Below are 20,738 nucleotides of genomic sequence, written 5' to 3' on the forward strand. Positions count from 1 at the left end.
TGCACAATCTCTGTAAAGCACCTTGGATAAAGGCGCGTAGCGCCTTTATCCAAGGTGCTTTACAGAGATTGTGCATGCACCATTTACCATTTATGTTAAATTGGACATTTTCATGGTAAAAGGTTAGCTGGACAGGGTTCTTTCAGACATAAGCCCCAACCATTACATCTCAGGAAACAGGGGGAGAGAGCACCGTCTCCCGATGGTCCTCCAGCACCTTGATGTCATGACATGGGACTTGAACCTGCCAACTGTCTGTAGCAGAGGCAACGGGTCAAGCGCTCCACACCATTGAGCCAAGGCACCTTTGGGCAATCAGTACATGTCTCCTGGTGCTTTTGAGTTTTTATTTTTTATTCAAGCCTTGAAAAGTTCAAATTACTGCAGCATTGAGCTGTAGGAGGAACAGGACTTGAACATGGAATGTCTGTACTGAAAGCCTGATGATTAGACCACTGCACCATCAGTCAGACACTCTCAGGCAAAGTCTCCTGGTAATTTTGAAGTGATCTTTTGTGCGTTAGCCTTCAGTAAAGTTTAAATAACACAGACTCATATTAATCAGATGTTTCTTAGCGCTGTTGTTGAGGTCTTCTTTTGTATGATAGTGTAACAGCCGGGAATCGAACCCTGGTCTCCCACGTGGAAAGCCAACATCTTAACCACTACGACAATTAGAGTTTTGAGGTAGTCAGGCTGAGGCTGTGAGCCACTGCTAGAATAGCAGTAAATGAAGCTCAATAACTAGCATTAAACTTTAGGAAGAGTGGGATTTGAACAACTCTCTGTGCTGAATAGTCCCTACTACACCATCACTCAGTAACATCTGCCTCTTTGTACTGTTGAAGCGATCATTTGTATGTTAGCCTTCAGATAGTAAAGTTGAAAGAATCAAGAGTTGAACATAGACTCACGTTCATCAGAGTGTAACACCCAGGAATCGAACACAGGTCCCCTGCACTGAAGGCCAACATCTTAACCACTAAGCCAAAGCAACTGCCTATGGCTGAGCCATAGGCAGTTGCTTTTTTCATTTTTTTCAAATCCTCAAAAATGAAAAACGGCGTGCTATAGTATGCCGTACGATATGGCTTATCGTATCGTACGATATACTCTTTTTTTTCAAAATTTCAAAAAACGATGGGCTATAACCCATGTTTTTGAAAATTTGAATTTTTTTCAAATCCTCAAAAATGATGAAAAACGGCATGCTATAGTATGCCGTACGTTAGGGGCTATAGCCCATGTTCAAAAATGATGAAAAATGAGGTTATTTTTTTTTTCAAAAATTCAAAAAACGATGGGCTATAACCCATGTTTTTTTAAATTTTAATTTTTTTTTAAACACTCAAATTTTTTTCAAATCCTCAAAAATGAAAAACGGCGTGCTATAGTATGCCGAACGGTAGGGGCTATAGCCCATGTTCAAAAATGATGAAATACAAGGTTAAATTCTTTTTTCAAAATTTCAAAAAACGATGGGCTATAACCCATGTTTTTTGATTATTATTTTTTTTTTTCAAATCCTCAAAAATGATGAAAAACGGCGTGCTATAGTATGCCGAACGGTAGGGGCTATAGCCCATGTTCAAAAATGATGAAAAACGAGGCTAATTTTTTTTTCAAAATTTCAAAAAACGATGGGCTATAACCCATGTTTTTTGAAATTTTGATTTTTTTTCAAATCCTCAAAAATGATGAAAAACGGCGTGCTATAGTATGCCGAACGGTAGGGGCTATAGCCCATGTTCAAAAATGATGAAAAACGAGGTTAAAAAGAAAAATCAAAATTTCAAAAAACGATGGGCTATAACCCATGTTTTTTGAAATTTTGAATGTTTTTCAAATCCTCAAAAATGATGAAAAACGGCGTGCTATAGTATGCCGAACGGTAGGGGCTATAGCCCATGTTCAAAAATGATGAAAAACGAGGTTAATTGCAATTCCTCCGCAACACAAAATATAGCCCATGGTCCAAAATGATGACGTTCTCTCTACCGCAACATACTTAAAAGTATAGCGGTGTATGAGAATGGGTGTTGCGGAGGATGAGAAACTGATGTATATTTTGTGTCGAATGACCCATGTCTGGTAACGGCGATGGAGTGATGAGTGGGAAGAAACGGAGGCAGGCAACAGGTTGCAGTCTTACGAATCCGATCAGGTTTATTGACAGGATTCATTCAGTACACCAGGCAGCAGCATACTCTAAGGGCAGCAGGCAGGCACGGGCTGAAGGTGCCCGTGCCCTCAATCAGAGTCACATCGTCGCCAATCTATCTGAACACAATAACACGGTTCCATAGTAACCCAAGTGGTCTCAAAACATTGCATTATATTAACTTGAAGACCCTACTACTGGCCACCTCCGCTTTTACGGGAACCAATCAAAACGTTATACACAGGATGTTCCTGTGAGTGGGAGGGGCACATTGCATGTAGCTCAAGTGGCACAGTGGCACACTTAACTATACGGTTTATTTCAATAGGACTAACTAAATATCTATACTATACTATACTATATAAGTATGCAGAACTTTATTTAACACATGTAATGTCACAAAGGTAGAATGTATTCTTAACAAGTCTAACTGATTTAATCACAAATTCATTGTAGGCTCATTTAGCGCAGAGAGCAGAGACCTCTCTGAACACACACAGCTGTTGGATTGGGGTCTGAGATTAGAACTGTCCTACGACCCCCTGGGGTCTCGACAGCCTCCAACAGAGACATTTGCATTTACAAGCCTGGCTGGCTGTAAATAACTCTTAAGCAGTTTACTAATTTCTATGGAGTCACCACAGTTAGCATGTCCTGTGTCAGCCTGTGTACCTTATCTGATCCTATATCCATCATATTCCCCCCTCAACAGGCTCTTACGCCTGTTGCAATACCATTACAGCATCAGAATCCACAACCTGCCAAATTAATACTTCCAAAAATCAAATTTCATATTTTTTTTTTTTTCCCAAAATGAATCATTAAACCACAGTTTGACGTAATAAGACCCCCCTCGACACAGGAGCATCTTGTTAACCACCTAAATTGTATCAGAACAAACCCCCTCTTATAGACAGGTTTGAACCATATGTAAAATCCTATTTAGACCAAATCAAATTCCTATACTGATTAAATTCAAATACCTGTAAATGAAAAGTTAACACTCATAACAAAATGGTTAAACAAACATCCCTCAAAAATAGTACCATTTCCAGTACCTTGCTATATCTACTTGACTCATGTCAGCACAAAATACAACAAAACATTAAAACAACATTTTCAGACATCATTCACAATCCAGATGAACCACGATTTTTTTTCTTTTTCTCCATGACGCAGATTGTTCAGACGGTCAGACACGCGGTAGGAAACGGTTCCCACATTTCTTTTTTCGCCTACAGAATAACAACGCTTGGAAAAATCCTTCTTGATTGTCAGCACTGGCATCGCTCTCAGATCTGTAGGTACAGAACAGACCGTCACCATTATGTCTCAGGCTCTGAGCAATCACAAGGCTCTACTAGTGGACAGCTTATTGTAGTCATGTCAATCATGAAAGCAATAGCAATGAAACTCTCTCCTCCTCATTGTAACATGAATGTTGGAACGCTCCGCCCTCCTCTCTTCAGAGCAGAAGTGGTTCCTCTCCTCCATTCTAACATGAATGTTGGAACGCTCCGCCCTCCTCTCTTCAGAGCAGAAGGGGAAACACAATCTTCTCCTCCATTTTAGCATGAGCCCGTGGGCCCCGGCCACAGAATAGTGTTCGATCTCCGACACCTTCCTGCAGTGAACGCCGCAGCAGCTGTGGTCACCTGCTGTGTTGATCTCCTCCCGGTAGGAGCTGATTTTAGAAGCCCCTCTCTCACGTTGCGTAGACAGCTGCCTGTGGAGACACCCCCCTGGACTCTCAGTCCTCTCGGGATGACCCCATCTTCCTGTTCGGCACTGTCGGATGTCACCATCGACACTTCTGGAACCTGTAGACCACTGGTGTAGATGGAATCCGATCCATAGATGGACTCCCCTCTTCCACACCTATTAAAAGGAAAATATGCAGGCCTATCTACAGAATTTTTCCTAGTTCTGGCATGGCAGAAGAAGTAACAACTCACTGATGTCAAGTCAACAAGCTCATTTACTGATAGGGAAGGACTGGTGGTTAAGCTGAGGGGCCTATTGTTCTAACCCTGAAAACGTTCAACGTCGGTTGTACATCGCTCGGCCGAAAGTTCTACTCCCGGAGATATGCCACTCCTGGAGATATGGGCTAAAACCCCCTCAGTCATCAGCTATAGCCAGCTGCTTCGATTCATAGGGTTTGCGAATCCCCATGAAAACTATATGTAGAATGTAAGGTCGTGTCAGCCGCCGCCTCCACCACCCCACACACACACATAGGGCACCTTGACTATTTGTTCAGATTCACACCAAAATACTTCTCCCCCATAAACGGAGTCCTTGCAATCTACTTTTGACATCAGACTCCAGTCTCTCCTCACTACTTTAGAGCAAAGACCTTCAAACACTGTCCAACTCCCATCTGTTTATCTAAATGAGTACCCCCCAATAAATAACTGCGCACAGTTCACAGTAGGTCTTCTAAAACAGACAGTGATAGGAGATAAGACATGACAGGACAGGAGGTCCCCGCCCGCATTCATTCAGGATGAAAAGGAAATAGCTCTTGTCTCTCCCCCTCTTAGTAACACTTCACTGGACACAGCTTGGTCTGTCCCCAAGTAAGTCTTTGCATGAAATACATTTATACATTCATTAATAGATTTCATTCGCTCACTCACACAAAAAAAACGATGGGCTATAACCCATCGTTTTTTTTTTTTTTCATTTTTTTCAAATCCTCAAAAATGATGAAAAACGGCGTGCTATAGCCCATACTGTACGGCATACTATAGCAAGCCGTTTTTCATTATTTTTGAGGATTTGAAAAAAAAAAAAAACGATGGGCTATAACCCATCGTTTTGGTTTTTTTTATTATTATTTTCAAATCCTCAAAAATGATGAAAAACGGCGTGCTATAGCCCATACTGTACGGCATACTATAGCAAGCCGTTTTTCATCATTTTTGAGGATTTGAAAAAAAAACGAAAAAAAAAAAAACGATGGGCTATAACCCATCGTTTTTTTTTCTTCATTTTTTTCAAATCCTCAAAAATGATGAAAAACGGCGTGCTATAGCCCATACTGTACGGCATACTATAGCAAGCCGTTTTTCATCATTTTTGAGGATTTGAAAAAAATGAAAAAAAAAAAAAAACGATGGGTTATAGCCCATCTTTTTTTTTTTTTTTCCATTTTTTTCAAATCCTCAAAAATGATGAAAAACGGCGTGCTATAGCCCATACTGTACGGCATACTATAGCAAGCCGTTTTTCATCATTTTTGAGGATTTGAAAAAAAAAAAAAAAAAAAAAAACGATGGGCTATAACCCATCGTTTTTTTTTCCATTTTTTTCAAATCCTCAAAAATGATGAAAAACGGCGTGCTATAGCCCATACTGTACGGCATACTATAGCAAGCCGTTTTTCATCATTTTTGAGGATTTGAAAAAAATGAAAAAAAAAAAAAAACGATGGGTTATAGCCCATCTTTTTTTTTTTTTTTTTTTCAAATCCTCAAAAATGATGAAAAACGGCGTGCTATAGCCCATACTGTACGGCATACTATAGCAAGCCGTTTTTCATCATTTTTGAGGATTTGAAAAAAAAAAACAAAAAAAAAACGATGGGCTATAACCCATCGTTTTTTTTTCCATTTTTTTCAAATCCTCAAAAATGATGAAAAACGGCGTGCTATAGCCCATACTGTACGGCATACTGTACGGTTTTAGCCCATACTGTACGGTTTTTTTTTCCATTTTTTTCAAATCCTCAAAAATGATGAAAAACGGCGTGCTATAGCCCATACTGTACGGCATACTATAGCAAGCCGTTTTTCATCATTTTTGAGGATTTGAAAAAAACGAAAAAATAAATAAACGATGGGTTATAGCCCATCGTTTTTTTTTCTTCATTTTTTTTCAAAACATCAGGAATGCCGTCAATTATCACATTGCTTCTCCTAGATTGGTTTTCCAGGTAATCCAGTTTTGCTGACACATCATTTGTGGAGGTAAGAGAGGCCGACACCCTTTCGGATATGGTTTTCCCAACCTCCATGCATTTTGCATTACTGATTTTTAGGCCATCAAGCTCAGCCTGAGAAAACTGGAGGCTAGCTTTTAAATCATCAACATTCCTAGACATGTTTGCCTCACCAGGTTATCAACACGAGAGACTGTGGAGTCCACAAGAACTTAAAGCTCTTTTCTTGCTGATCAATTAAGTCTTTAAAATAAGACTTCTGTAGATCGAGTAATTCATAAACCATTGATTTGGTAATAACATCGTCACTTCTTGTCTTGGCCATTTCACCGCCACTGACCTGGAGCCTGGGGCTGCTAGCTAGCTGCTGGTGGATGGTGGTATCTATTTATCTGGCATAAATAAACTGCAAATGTATTAAGCATGATGAAAAGGTACATGAATTGACTCTCAAAAGCATGATGAAATAAACTCACACAAATTGTCTCTCAAAAGCACAATTAAATACGATGAATTGTACCTTTACAAAGTTAAACATACACAAAACACCAACATTCCAAAGTACTCACAAACAAAGCTTCTGTGAGGTCCAAACACAGTCAGTGTGAGTGTAGAATGAAGAGCAGTCCTTTTTCCCTCTCTAAACTGACAAGGTGTGGTTTACAATCCCTTGATTAGTACTAAAGGTGCAGCTAATGCACTCTTGATTGACCTGACCTGAGGCCATGACATCAAAGGCAAAAATAAGGTTACATTCCCTTGTCAGCACTCAGCAGACAGCATGTAGAAGGCCCTGGCCTAAAACATGGCAAATAAAAGCATGTAACATAACAACCCTTTTACCATTTTTACCATTTTACCCTTTTACCCATTTAACATTTTACCATTTTACCATTTTACACTTTTTACCATTCTACACTTTTTACCATTTTACACTTTGGTACCATTTTACACTTTAACTGGCCACCAACTTCCCATTGCAATCAGAAGCGCAGACTCACTCCCAATCTTCCGCCGTAGTCTGAAAGCTCACCTCTTCAGACTCCATCTCGGCCTGTAGCCCTAGCCTTGACAACCTTACAGTATGCAAAGGCTCAACTTATGTAAGAGGAAGGAAGGCACTGGAGCAACACAAACAGTTTAAGCCCGTCGTTTTACAGTAATTCACAGGGTGCAAGTAAAAACAAAACAACATCACGATGTATCGGTCACATCTTCGTCATGTCATAGCCTGTCCTTTAATTTCCCAGTTCTCTACAAGTGCCACCACAAGACGATCCCTCACTTCTGCTGCTGCCCTGCTCTTGTCATCCACCCCACACAGGGGCCCTATATATTATTTGTTGTGCTGTATGTCTTTGGCCCCCAAAGCAGTCCATTCCCAACCCCTTGTTCAGCCTTCTGCCTTATATACATGTTTTAATTATATTAAAAGAATGTCCAAAAAACATATTGCACTTTAACTAAAAATATGTATTTGAATTGGACAGATGTCTTTTAAACCTAGGCCTATACTGTTTAATAATTTTCTTTCTCATCTTCATATTTTTGTTGTATTGCATATTTTCCTATGTAGACCTTTAATCTCTCTGGACCCCTGGTAACCCCCTACAGGCTATGGGATCTGTAGTCATGGTTTGATGATGAATTCCTGTTCTGTTCTTTGACTATATAGAAGTGTCTATTTGTACGTTTATAAATGTTTTAATAATAATAATAATATTACATTTTATTTATAAGGCGCCTTTCAGGGCACTCAAGGTCGCTGTACAGGTGAAAAACAGTACAATAACACAGTTAAAAGCAGAACAAAACTAGGGCACAGCTTGCAGCAGAAGACACAGAGGTCACACAGAGTCATAGGCCTGCCTAAACAGGTTTTGATGAATTGAACATGGTGGACCCTCTTGTAAACAAGTGTGATGCTTAATTGGGTCGTCCACTCACAGTTAACAGTCTTTGTATTGAGTTTGTGCTTGAATTGTACTGTAATTCTGCAAACTGTTAATAAATATTTCAATCAATCAATCAATGGTCACAGACAGTCCATTGCCCGGAAAGTATGTTCAGGGCAGTGCCAGCATGTTGTGAGCCTCCAGAATGTGGTGTGTGTGTGTGCATGCACGCGCCTCAGTATGTGTGTGTGTGTGTGTGTGTGTGTGTGTGTGTGTGTGTGTGTGTGTGTGCACATGTTCAGGGCAGCTCCAGCATGCTGTTGGCCTCCAGAATGCGGTGTGTGCGCGCGTGCACACGCCTCAGTGCGTGCGTGAGCGTGTGCAGCACGGGCACAAACTCCTCTTGGCCGCGCGCACACACGATGTCCAGGAAGACCTTCCGCTCTGGCAGAGCGATGAAGACCACCTCGGCCATCTGACGAATCAGCCAGGGATGGTGAGGGGCCAAGGCTACGAGATATGCCTCTCTGAAACACACACACACACACACACACACACACACACACACACACACACACACACACGGGTGGTGGTGGTGAGGAGCTAAGGCTATACGAGGCTACACAAGATGAATTTGTTTTTTATTGTAAATGAGAGAAAGTAAAGTAGTCTTTTCCCTATCACCACAAAAGTACAATGTCCACCATTGCGGTCCTTTCAGATGGGCATCGATTAACGCAGGCGTTGTCGCCTGGATCAACGACAGGTCTGCTCATGAGGGGCACGGCAACGCAAGTGTAAAAACAAAAAAAAGCTTGGGGCGGGCCGCGGGAATGTGCACGAAACAAGCACACGCGCAACTATTTCACCAGACCGCGCCCATGCACGTAAATACGCTTGCGTTGTCGCTCCTCCACCCGTACAAGACAAAATGCAGGCCTCTCATTGAAAATGAATGACTAGCCGGGTTAATCGCTACCTGTCTGAAAGGACCTATAGAGTGTATGCGCATGCCATGTATAAAGTGTGTCAAAGAGTGTCAAATCCAGTGGTAAATTTAGAGGCAAAGTGAGTTTAACGTCGTTTAATGCAATCAGATTTTCTGTTTGGATGTATGGGCTGTCAATCAGATAGGACTTTTCTGTTTGGATGTATGGGCTGTCAATCAGATAGGACCTTTCTGTTTGGATGTATGGGCTGTCAATCAGATAGGACTTTTCTGTTTGGATGTATGGGCTGTCAATCAGATAGGACTTTTCTGTTTGGATGTATGGGCTGTCAATCAGATAGGACTTTTCTGTTTGGATGTATGGGCTGTCAATCAGATAGGACCTTTCTGTTTGGATGTATGGGCTGTCAATCAGATAGGACCTTTCTGTGTGGATGTATGGGCTGTCAATCAGATAGGACCTTTCTGTTTGGATGTATGGGCTGTCAATCAGATAGGACTTTTCTGTTTGGATGTATGGGCTGTCAATCAGATAGGACATTTCTGTTTGGATGTATGGGCTGTCAATCAGATAGGACTTTTCTGTTTGGATGTATGGGCTGTCAATCAGATAGGACATTTCTGTTTGGATGTATGGGCTGTCAATCAGATAGGACCTTTCTGTTTGGATGTATGGGCTGTCAATCAGATAGGACATTTCTGTGTGGATGTATGGGCTGTCAATCAGATAGGACCTTTCTGTTTGGATGTATGGGCTGTAGGGATGGAGCTCGATAACCGATAACCGAAGAAATCAGATAACAAGCTTATTGAGTACGTGTTATCAATACGTTTTGGGCTTATCAAGCCTGTTATCGAGCATAGCGGCCCACAACGTCAAACCCTGTACACTCAAGACTTGAGTTAACTCACCGTTATGTTAATCGCAATTAATTATTTTAATCGCAATTAATCTCATATTTATTTATTTTAGCCATTTGGACAATTGTTCGCAGTGTGGGCCCCCAAATTATTTTGGGAAGTCCCCAGAAGATTATTTTATTAGGCAACATTCTCACTCAACAGTAAACAAAAGTGCATACAGGGTATCTGCACATTTATGAAGTGACAATTATACCAATTATGCAGCACTATATGCTGCAGCCTGTTATTTTGGGGTTTTATTGATTTCCAATAACGCATAAAGCCAGCATATTTTTTCACTCCCATGTTAGTCCCCCTATTAATATGGGAGTTTTAACATGTGTTTAGTTCTAACTCAGGGAGGGGTATCATCAAATCTGAGGGCCTCTGCTGCTGGACTATAAGTATATGTCTAAATGTCAATTAATGGATGAGATCGAAAATCTTGAAACGTGAATAACTCTTGATCTAAATCAATGCTTTCTATATTCTAACCAAATATTGTGTTTTAGACGGCCCATCGCGGTCCCGCCACTTCCTCCAAAGAAGGAAGAAGAACAGACAGACAGACAGACAGACAGACAGACAGACAGACATACCTGCAGAGGTCTCCCGGGGTTCTGAGCGCGCCCAGTTGGTCTCGTCCTTCCATCAGGCCCTGCAGTAACAGACGCAGCCATTGGAGGGAGCGGTGCAGCCTCAGCAGGGTCCTGCAACCTGATTGGTTGCGACGAGAGAAGTCGACCGCGCCCGCTCTGAGCTCCGCCTCCACCATGGAACGAACCGAATGATAGGCCTAGAGAGAGAGAAAGAGAGTCAGTCTAGTTTTAGTCGACTAAATACCATGTGAATTGGTTGACTATAAATCTACAGTTGATTTAGTCGACTAAAATGTATTTTGGTGGGTCTTGAATGGTGTCGTAATGGCTGACTTTAGATTTGGTTGCATTCTAAAAATAGCCGATCTATGAGCTCACAACGCGTCACACTGCGAGTCGCTGTGAGCTTGTAGATCTGCTATCTGCTTAAGATCTCTTGCCCACTAGTCCCCCCCTAACATTTTAGTCTATAGTTTTTGTGTTAACGTAATTGTCAGTATATTTAGTCTTAGTTTTAGTCATGATAGCTTAGATTTTATTTAGTTTTCCTTAAACTCTCAGAACGAATGAGTCAAAAATAGTGTTATTTCTTAACACATCTGTGTCTAGTTAAGGACAACACACAATGTGTTGTTTTGATTTTGTGTTGGCAGATTTAACACATGTTGTGTGTTAAATGTGTAAACACACCGATTGTGTTAGTTTTACACAAAGATAACACAGAGCTGTGTTACGTTACACATGTTGTGTTAAATGTGTAAACACACCGAGTGTGTTAATTTTACACAAAGATAACACAGAGCTGTGTTATTTTTGCAATTTTACACATAGCTGTGATTGATTCAAGTACCGGTAATATTTATTTCAGACAGTCAGTGCAAACTCTCAGTGCCGGTAATATTTATTTCAGACTTTCAGACAGTCAGTGCAAACTCTTGAATTTAAGACATTTAAGTTTTGAATAAACTTACTTTAGTACAAACTATTTAAATACACAATGGTTTATAAAAGTGCAACGTTTATAAAAGTAAACGTTTGACATATTGACCGTTCACTCTTAACAAACTCGGTCATAGTGCAAACTGACTCAGTTTTCTTTGTTGTGCAAACTGCATCAGAATTGAGAAAACTCAGTGCAAACTGGTTGAAATACTCACTCAATAAATTGAGGTAGACCTATTAAATCAACCACGGAACAACCACGGCCGGGACTTGACAAAGGGTGATGCCACTGCACTGCCCCTGAGGTAGAGTGGACACTTGGGAACCAGAAGCTTTCAACAAAGAAGAAGACAAAAAAGCGCTGGGCGAACGACCCAGGTGGCATAATATAGGAGTGGGAGTGAACCTTGTATTTTCCTAACCAATAACAGTGCAGCTGTGCAGAGGGGTGTCGCTCCAAATTTGGTGATTTGGCGAAAGTTTTAAAATAAATTCAGCTTCAAATATGATGAACATAATGAACATAAATTAATCTTTTCTCTGACCCCAGCTTGTAGTCCTGCAGTTCCATGATGGGGTGATGGGGATTGTAGTCCATTATTGGATGCTGGGGTTTGTAGTTTCAGTGTTCTGTGTTTGAGTGACAGCTCTCGTATCACCACAACCTTGTCTCTGACCTTCTGAGAGAAGAAACTGACAATCGTCCCGAGAGACTCCATGAACCTGGGGAGAGAGAGAGAGAGAGGGAGAGAGAGAGAGAGAGAGAGAGAGAGAGAGAGAGAGAGATATAATAATGATAATGAATCCGCGTATTGGCGGATTCTAAATAAAATTAAACCCAAAATCACCAGTAGGTTAGAGCCAGTTGGCTCAGGCTATGATTATGAAACGCAGAGACATCCGTTGTGTTGTTGGTCGCGTTGTCCGACTTATTACTAATGCTAACCCTCCCTAACCTCAGTCTTAACCGGCCACGTAAGTCCTCTAACCTCATATCAGTCTTAACCGGCCACGTAAGTCCTCTAACCTCATATCAGTCTTAACCGGCCACGTAAAAGCGGACCCTCGGCGATAGAGCTTTCTATGTGGCAGCCCCTGCCCTCTGGAAATCTCTCCCCTTGGACATTCGCCAGACTCATACATTGGACTCTTTCAAGTCTGCACTGAAGAGACATTTGTTCACTCAGGATTTTGGCAATTAGTTTTGTTTTTGTTTTTCTGTTTTTTAAAGTGTCCTTGGGTTTCTTGAAAGGCGCTTTATAAATTCAAGTTATTATTATTATTAAGTCCCCTAACCTGTGTGTGTGTGTGTGTGTGTGTGTGTGTGTGTGTGTGTGTGTGTGTGTGTGTGTGTGTGTGTGTGTGTGTGTGTGTGTGTGTGTGTGTGTGTGCGTCAGTGTGTGCGTGCGTTTAGCCTACTTGATGAGTTCGTCCCAGCTGCGTAGGTAAGCTTCCAGTAAGACATCGTCATCAGATCCCAGAGCGTCGCTGAGGTGAAGCAACAGGCGGTGAGCCTATAGAAAATAACACACAGCTCATGACTGCCCTCTGCATCACTGGAGGTAGCCTGGGAAGCCTTCCTTTTCTGCTTCATGATCCGGTCGGGAGCGGATGGTAACTTACGTCATGTTGTAAAAAAAACAAAAGTCATCAGGATGATAACTTACGTCACGTTGTACTTACGCCATGTTGTATTCAATGGTTTGTAGTCATCAGGATGCTAACTTACGCCATGTTGTATTCAATGGTTTGTAGTCATCAGGATGCTAACTTACGTCATGTTGTAGTCACTGGTTTGTAGTCATCAGGATGATAACTTACGTCATGTTGTAGTCACTGGTTTGTAGTCATCAGGATGATAACTTACGTCATGTTGTAGTCACTGGTTTGTAAAAGTCATCAGGATGATGCCCAAATTTCCCATCGTAATTTCAGGGCCTACCCAATAAAAGCCTTGATGTGGCGTATGAATCTGACACGTTTCTTCAAGTATAGGCAGTGTTGGAAAAGTTACTCAAAAACAGTAATATATTACCTATTACAGTTTTTTTAAGTAATGTTATTACTTTTCATATTATAGCCTGTTGACGCCGCATGGTGCATGTGTTTAGTTATATACCAACAGTCAGACACACCATTAGTCAGACACCCTCTCCAAACCCTAACCTAACAGGACGCCACAGGTGATTTGTAACCCCCGGACAGATTTGTTTTAACATATCGCAAGCTACGGGTGATTTTTTTACCCACAGCACGGGTTTGTCGGATTAATAACTGCAGGACTGTTGGTATGTCTAACCAACGTATGCACTATGCACCCCGGTGAGGGGAGGACTATCAGACTATCTATCCATCTATCTATCTTCTTCTTTTACCAACAGTATAGGTAACCCAATTTCCATCATCTGCACCATGTCGGTTAACAGCACTGACACAGACGGTGTTCACGGTGTTCACGGTGTCTATTATAGTAGGAAAGGAGGCCTTTCTGTTTTCGATAGATATAGACAGCCTCTACACAAACATTGAGACAGAAGCAGGGCTACAAGCAGTTAGAGAAGTCTTTAGTAAATACCCAGACACAAACCGACCAGAGGAGGAATTACTCCAATTACTAGACTTAAATCTAACCCAGAATTATTTTTCCTTTAACAACAAGTTCTATTTACAAATCAAATTAAGGGACGGCCATGGGAAAGAGATTTGCACCATCTTATGCAAACATTTACATGAGCATATGGGAACAGACAGCCCTAGAAAAATGCTGACTTAAACCGACACATTACTATAGATTCCTGGATGATATATTTGGAATATGGGAACATAGCAAAGAAGATTTCCAGGAATTTATTGATGTTTTAAATAGCCATCATAGATCCATAACGATAAAATATGTGACACACACAGAAAGGATTGACTTTCTTGATGTAACAATCTTCAAGGGCCCAAACTTCAACACAAATGGGAAACTAGACTTAAAAGTATTCTTTAAAGAAACAGACACTCACGCCATATTACACAAAACGTCATTCCACCCGGCACACTCCTACACAGGGATAGTCAAATCACAACTACTAAGATTCCATAGGATTTGCACGCAAATAAGTGATTTCAAAATAGCTTGTAAAAACTCTATTTAATGCTCTCAGACTAAGAGGATACACTAGGACATTCCTCCGGAAAGCTCAAAATACCTTCTTAGAAATACGAGTGCGGGATCCAGGCCCTAAATTGGCCCTGATAACCAGTTATTCAACACAGAGCACACTAGCCAACAACAGAATAAAAGGAATTTTGAGAACCGAACGGATGATCTTCTAAAAGATTATAAAATTATATCGGCCTACAGAAAAAACAAAAACCTTAAAGATTATCTAGTACACAGCAAGCTAAAAGAAATCAACACACCAGCACGCCAGGGACCAGAATACTTCAAACCCAAACAAGTAGTCAAAAATAGAACTACAAAACGCATGTTGGAGATTAAACAACAAATAAAAGCCAGAACCAGCAACCGCATTTATTTAATCACATGTGAAAAATGTGGTTTACAATATGTCGGAGAAACAGGTAAAACAATAGGTACAAGGCTGGGACAACGCAGATACAATATTAACAATGCAAAAATGACAACCACAAGATTTGTGCAACATTTCATGGCTCACGGCATTGAAGCTCTAAAATGTGCTGGACTTCAACACAATCCCAACTGGACAGTAGGACAAAGACATTTTAATGAAAAACAGTGGATTAAGAACCTCAACACGGATTTTCCTGGAGGCTTAAACATGCCTAAAATCTGATCTTGAACACAACAAAACTTAAACTCAGGATTAAAATGGAGAAATCTAAAAGTGATTGGATCAGACTTCCTTCGGATACATGGCGAATGCATTTATTCCTGGCACTGTGCCTACACTGAAGTTTTTTAATTCCCCCCTAGAATAGAGAATCGTAAATCATGTTTTGGGGGAGAGCGTTTGCCACAACTGCCACTCAAAGGGGACGAATCACAGCGCGTCCTTCCTTCCACAAGTGATATAGGGTTTGGAATATCCAATGACATGGTGAGTCTACAAGACAACAGATAACGGCCCCTGCTGGGCTGGCTGCTCTCAATCTGCGATTGTTGTCTGTGCATTGGGGAGGGGTTGTAGCCTACCTGAAATGATTGGCCCGGGCATTCTGGTGGGAGGGGCAGAGCTGACGATGACTCCGCCCTATGCACCTCCTCCTCTTTGTTGTCACTCTGTTTGTATCCAACGGCAACCGTGGGCTGGAGGGGGCAAACACGTACACACACACACACACACACACACACACACACACACACACACACACACACAGTCACACACACACATGCACGCACGTGTTACTTATTAAATGTCGGTCGGTACGCTCCAATTAGGAGCATAAATCCCTTGCTGAATCTGGACCAATATGTCCATATATTGACATTAATGGTCAAGAGGACTGCAGATGGATATTAGCATGTTTTGCCAAATCTGGTATATTTACACATTTTTAATGTTCATCAATATACACTGTTCTGACTAAATAAACAAATAAAGTAAAGTAATGAGGTGCACGCACATCCACAAATTGCAACGGGTGCAGGATACAAAAAATAACTTAGAAAGGAGAAAGGAGATCCACACATGTTTTAAAACAGAGCAGACAAATTATTTTGTGTGCTCTCTCCTTTCTCATATATTGACATTCCCATATTATGGGCTTAATATTGATGACACCAGGGCAAAAAAGGACAAAAAAGGGATTGTATTAGGGCATCGTTGGTCTGGGAATCAACGCTGCCGACACTGCCACCATGCCACCCTTATATCTGCATATATTAGATCTTGATATGTTTATAGCCTACGGTCTGTCCGTGAGCCTGCACTTTATGTATTGTTTGGCAAGCGACACCGCATGATATAAGTGTGTGTGTGCGCGTGCGTGCGTGTCTCACTGTCTGAAGGTGAAAGGTCAGACAAGGATGCCAGGAACTCTCACAGTCTCTCCATGGCTGAGCTGCAGACAGACAGACAGACAGACAGACAGACAGACAGACAGAAAGACAGACAGACGCTGATTTAGAGCCAACATGGCTGCCAGGTTGCTACTCCATGGTAAAACAGGAAATAAACAACTCACGGAGCCACCAGGACGACAGGAACACCAGTAGAGCCAATATGGCCGCCAGCAGCAGATAGCGAAGCGGAGATCTCCCTCCACGGAGCGCCATTAGTTGTCAGGATTATACCTCAGGCACGCACATGCGCACACACACAAGCACACACATTCACACATAACACCAAACCTATAGGATTATAGTACTTCTACTGTATAAACTAATCAGCATTCTGCTGGTAATTGGTCTAAAATGATTATTCTATCACTTCTGTTACTTCTTACAAGTCTCTCTTAGTACACCACAAACCTTCCCCTCTCTCTCTCTGCCTATCTCTCTTTCTCTGTGTCTCTCTCTCTCAATCTGTGAGACATAGTTCATTCTTTATCTGCTACACACATTTTCACCTCATCTATGATCCACAGTATCTGGTGCTTCTTTGAAGTCATAGAGGAAAATATAAGCCTACGCTTTTGAATCAACTTTGAACTGGGAGTGGTACATTCTTATCTCAACCTGTTATCACACACTCACGCACTCACTCAGGCGCACGCAGGCACACACACACACACGCAAAAATGTTGAATTGTTGATGCGTTTATTCAGGCATTGTCATTGGCACAGGGCAGTTACCAGTTAGTCTTACATGCTGGTAGAACAAATCTTTTTTTAATACTTTAAGAAATGTAGAAATACTCTGTTGCAAGTACATGGTCCTGCATTCACAATGCAATTCACAAAGTACTGATTATAATCATATCCGTGGCATACATACATTTCAGAGGCAAATATGTACTTTCACTCGTATGTACTTTTACAATTATTTGAAAACTTTAGTTACTATAGTTTCTACAAAGTTGCTATTTTCATAACCCTAACCCGCAGCCCGGAAGATAATTTCCCAATTTTTTTCCCATAGACGTTTCAAAAAGTATTTACTGTATTTAAAGACCTGGAAGCCTCAGACAAAGCCAACTGGGGTGGTGACAAATCATGACAATAGAGCGCCAAAGTCCTGACGTCACTCGCTCAATCCCCTTGTTCACAGAAGTAATTTCTCTATGGAGAATAACATGGGCTCATCTTAAAATCGTTTCATGTAAGCATTGTGGTACAAAAATAAACAAGCTGTCTCTGCGTTATTGTCAGAGGTGTCTCTGTATCGTTTGTGACAGTCACTCATATTTGTTTCTAGCAAAACAACGTTTTCAGTTGATTCTTCATATCCATATGAGTGAAACGGCTGTGTTTATTTTTCAAACACAGTTCTTAGGGAGGCGATCTAAAATCCCCCTATGGGGATTACAATGCAAATAAAAAGTACATGAACCCGTGGATTTGCACCCTCTACCGATATTGACGTCAGACTTCATGCTCTATAAACACAATTATTGGGCTGAACAAAATAATTAGGAAGAAGAAAAACAACACAAACGGTGTTGTACTCTGCCCTTTTGTCCTGCTAATTAGTTGTTCGGCCCCAAAAATGTGGTTTATTGTCATGATCCTTCCTTCCACACGCTTCCATGTCCAATTAACCAGGGATACTCCCCCCGGCAGGTGTTAATAAGCGACTTGGACTCCTCATGCATTGAAGAAGCATGAGGTCAGTCCGTTGCTTTCCCCAGGTTGGCAGAGGGAGTGTAGAGCCCAGGATTACATTAGATAATTGACACTGGGTGAAAAGAAGGGGTTACAAAATCAACCCAATCAACAATAAATTGTAATTGTAAATTGTGGCTCTGTATCATTTTTCAATAGCAAGTCTGTTTCTGGTGGACATTTAACTAATTCGCCGGGATGATTTATTTTTGGAACCGTTCTTATTTGATGAGTTGTAAATTACGTCAGACTTCTGTGCTCTATATGGATAGTGGAAATATCCACACTTGTAGATCTGCTATGGAAAATATTTGAAAATATATGAAGATTTTAGGCGATTATGTAATAATTGTTATTGACATAACACAACGTGACATGTTGTGAACTTTTAGATCTGTCATTTAAAATGGTGAATAAATGGTAAATGGTGCATTTATATATAGCGCTTTTATCCAAGGCGCTTTATAGATTGCATTACATTCATTCACCCATTCACACACATGCATACACCTTTACATAGATTGTGCATTACATTAACCCATTCACAGTCACACATACATTCATACACCTTTACATATAGATTGTGCATTACATTCACCCATTCACATAGTACACACATTTCTACATAGATTGTGCATTACATTCACCAACATTAATACACCGATGGTGAGGGAAACCATGCAAGGCAGCGAAGGCACCAACCTGGTCATCGGGAGCAATTAGGGGTTCAGAGTCTTGCTCAAGGACACTTCGACACTAACTCTGGGCGAGCATGGGATCGAACCGGGAACCCCACGGTTCCCATCCAGCTGCTCTACCCCTGAGCTACTGCCACCCCACACTTAAAAAAAAAAAGTGTATCCACTTGTCCATGGCATGAAAACGTTGAGACACTGGTCTATTATATTTCCAACATATCGTTGCTGTCCAGAACTTGCTGTTAGGTTGATGATTATCTTTTCATAAATCAATTCTATTGAACACCCTTTATGTCTGTGTGTTGGTTAAAGAATATATTGAAGCAATGGAATGTTTTAAAAAGTGCATTGGTGACCTCCTAACTCCATTGCATTGGAACCTCAAACTATCTGCCCAACCAGCTAACTACACACATTTAGCCTTTATCTTTTTTGCATATTGAACACCTGTCTGTATGAAATCAGCGCCCATAACCTATAGGTGGGGTTGGCGAAAGGGACTTTGTGGAGTTTGCATGTTCTCCCCGTGTCGAGACCTTTTCATGTCAAGGACCCCCAAATTAATACTAATTGGCCCGCAGACCTCCATTAGAAAATATATGCCAAGGACCACCATAAGCGAAGATTGTAAATGGTTCTCGCAGTGATTTTCTATTTTCATTTCAAGGAACCTCAGTTTGACATTCAATGTAATGGTATTTCTATCTCTATCTCAATTACTGTTAATTTAACTCTGAGAGTGTACAAATGGAACCAGATGGTCCCCAAGGACCCCTGGGGGGTCCCCGGAACCCCACTTTGAGAATCATGCTGCCCTTACAAAAAAGCATGCAGTAACCCAGGTCTCTATACTGCCTCCCCGTGGTCAGCGTGCAGGAGGGACTGGTTGGAATAACATCCTTATTTCCAGGTGCTATGTCCAACCAGGGAAACTCCCCCCCCTGTCAGGTGATTAGAAGCGGCTTGGACTCCTCATGCATTGAAGGGAGCATGAGGTCAGTCCGTTGCTCTCCACAGTGTAGAGTCCAGGTTACAAAAATGGTGGGATATTTAAAAAAAGTATTAAAAAACACCTAACTCCAAAAATGTACATCTTGGAGTTAGGTGGTTTCTTACATACAGCAGAGATATAGTGTAAATATAAAAACTGGAACCTTTTCTATAAAGTTCAAGTTCTAACGTTGCATCCTATTGGATGACCTCTGAGCCCCGTTGGATGTTCTGTCAGGGCTGCAGCTTCTAATTGGCTGGTCCTGAGGAAGGGGCCTATGGAGAGATGGAGAGGCGTGTCAGTGTTGTTGATTGGTAGAAAATAGTGTTGCTGAAGAAACAGTGTGGGCTCGAGTTGACCCACATGACATCACAGCACCCCCTCCCTCCATCTGTCTTCCTATTGGTTGACACACATGACATCACAGCCCATTCCTCTGTCTTCCTATTGGTTGACCCACATGATGTCACATCCCCTCCCTCTGTCTTCCTATTGGTTGACCCACATGACATCACAGCCTCTCCCCCCTCCTACAACAATATTAATTATTATTCTATAAATCTAAATACAATATTTCTTAATGTATGAATTAAAATATTAGCTCCTCCTCCATCACCTCTCTTCCTTTTCCAGAGAACACGGTGGTCATTCCTGTGTGGGCGGGGACATGTTTCAGACTCCGCCTCTTTGAATCCTTTAGCTCTGAAAGCAACTCAGGGCTGGAGAGAGAGAGACCGCCTACACAGTTGCAGGTGCACACACGCGCACAAACGCACGCACACACACACACACACACACACACACACACACACACACACACACACACACACACACACACACACACACACGCACACACAGTGATTGGTTCAATAGGTACATAGGTAGCTTGCAGAGTTAGTTCAGTCAGATATACTCAAGGGG

General features: G+C 41.5%; 1 protein-coding gene across 1 annotated transcript; it reads right to left on the bottom strand.

Moving 5' to 3' along the window:
- Nucleotides 1-7,447: 7,447 nt before the first annotated feature.
- On the bottom strand, nt 7,448-16,833 carry gltpd2a (glycolipid transfer protein domain containing 2a). The gene is made up of 8 exons (XM_083789453.1): nt 16,550-16,833; nt 16,365-16,426; nt 15,558-15,671; nt 12,815-12,909; nt 11,941-12,118; nt 10,454-10,650; nt 8,062-8,529; nt 7,448-7,862 (listed from the first exon to the last, which is right to left on the bottom strand). The coding sequence occupies exons 1-7, from the start codon at nt 16,638-16,640 to the stop codon at nt 8,301-8,303; spliced, it is 966 nt and encodes a 321-aa protein (XP_083645579.1). The 5' UTR covers nt 16,641-16,833; the 3' UTR covers nt 7,448-7,862; nt 8,062-8,300.
- Nucleotides 16,834-20,738: the final 3,905 nt, after the last annotated feature.

Source organism: Protomyctophum parallelum, assembly GCF_964188405.1.
Source record: "Protomyctophum parallelum genome assembly, chromosome: 18".
NCBI lineage: Eukaryota > Metazoa > Chordata > Actinopteri > Myctophiformes > Myctophidae > Protomyctophum > Protomyctophum parallelum.

Coding starts and splice junctions, on each gene's coding strand:
- gltpd2a (XM_083789453.1), bottom strand. CDS start 16,640: ATGGCGCTCCGTGGAGGGAGATCTCCGCTTCGCTATCTGCTGCTGGCG. Junction 12,910..15,557: donor GCCCGGGCCAATCATTTCAG/GTAGGCTACAAC, acceptor TATTTTCTATAG/GCTCACCGCCTGTTGCTTCA. Junction 10,651..11,940: donor CTGCAGGACTACAAGCTGGG/GTCAGAGAAAAG, acceptor CTCTCTCTCTAG/GCCTATCATTCGGTTCGTTC.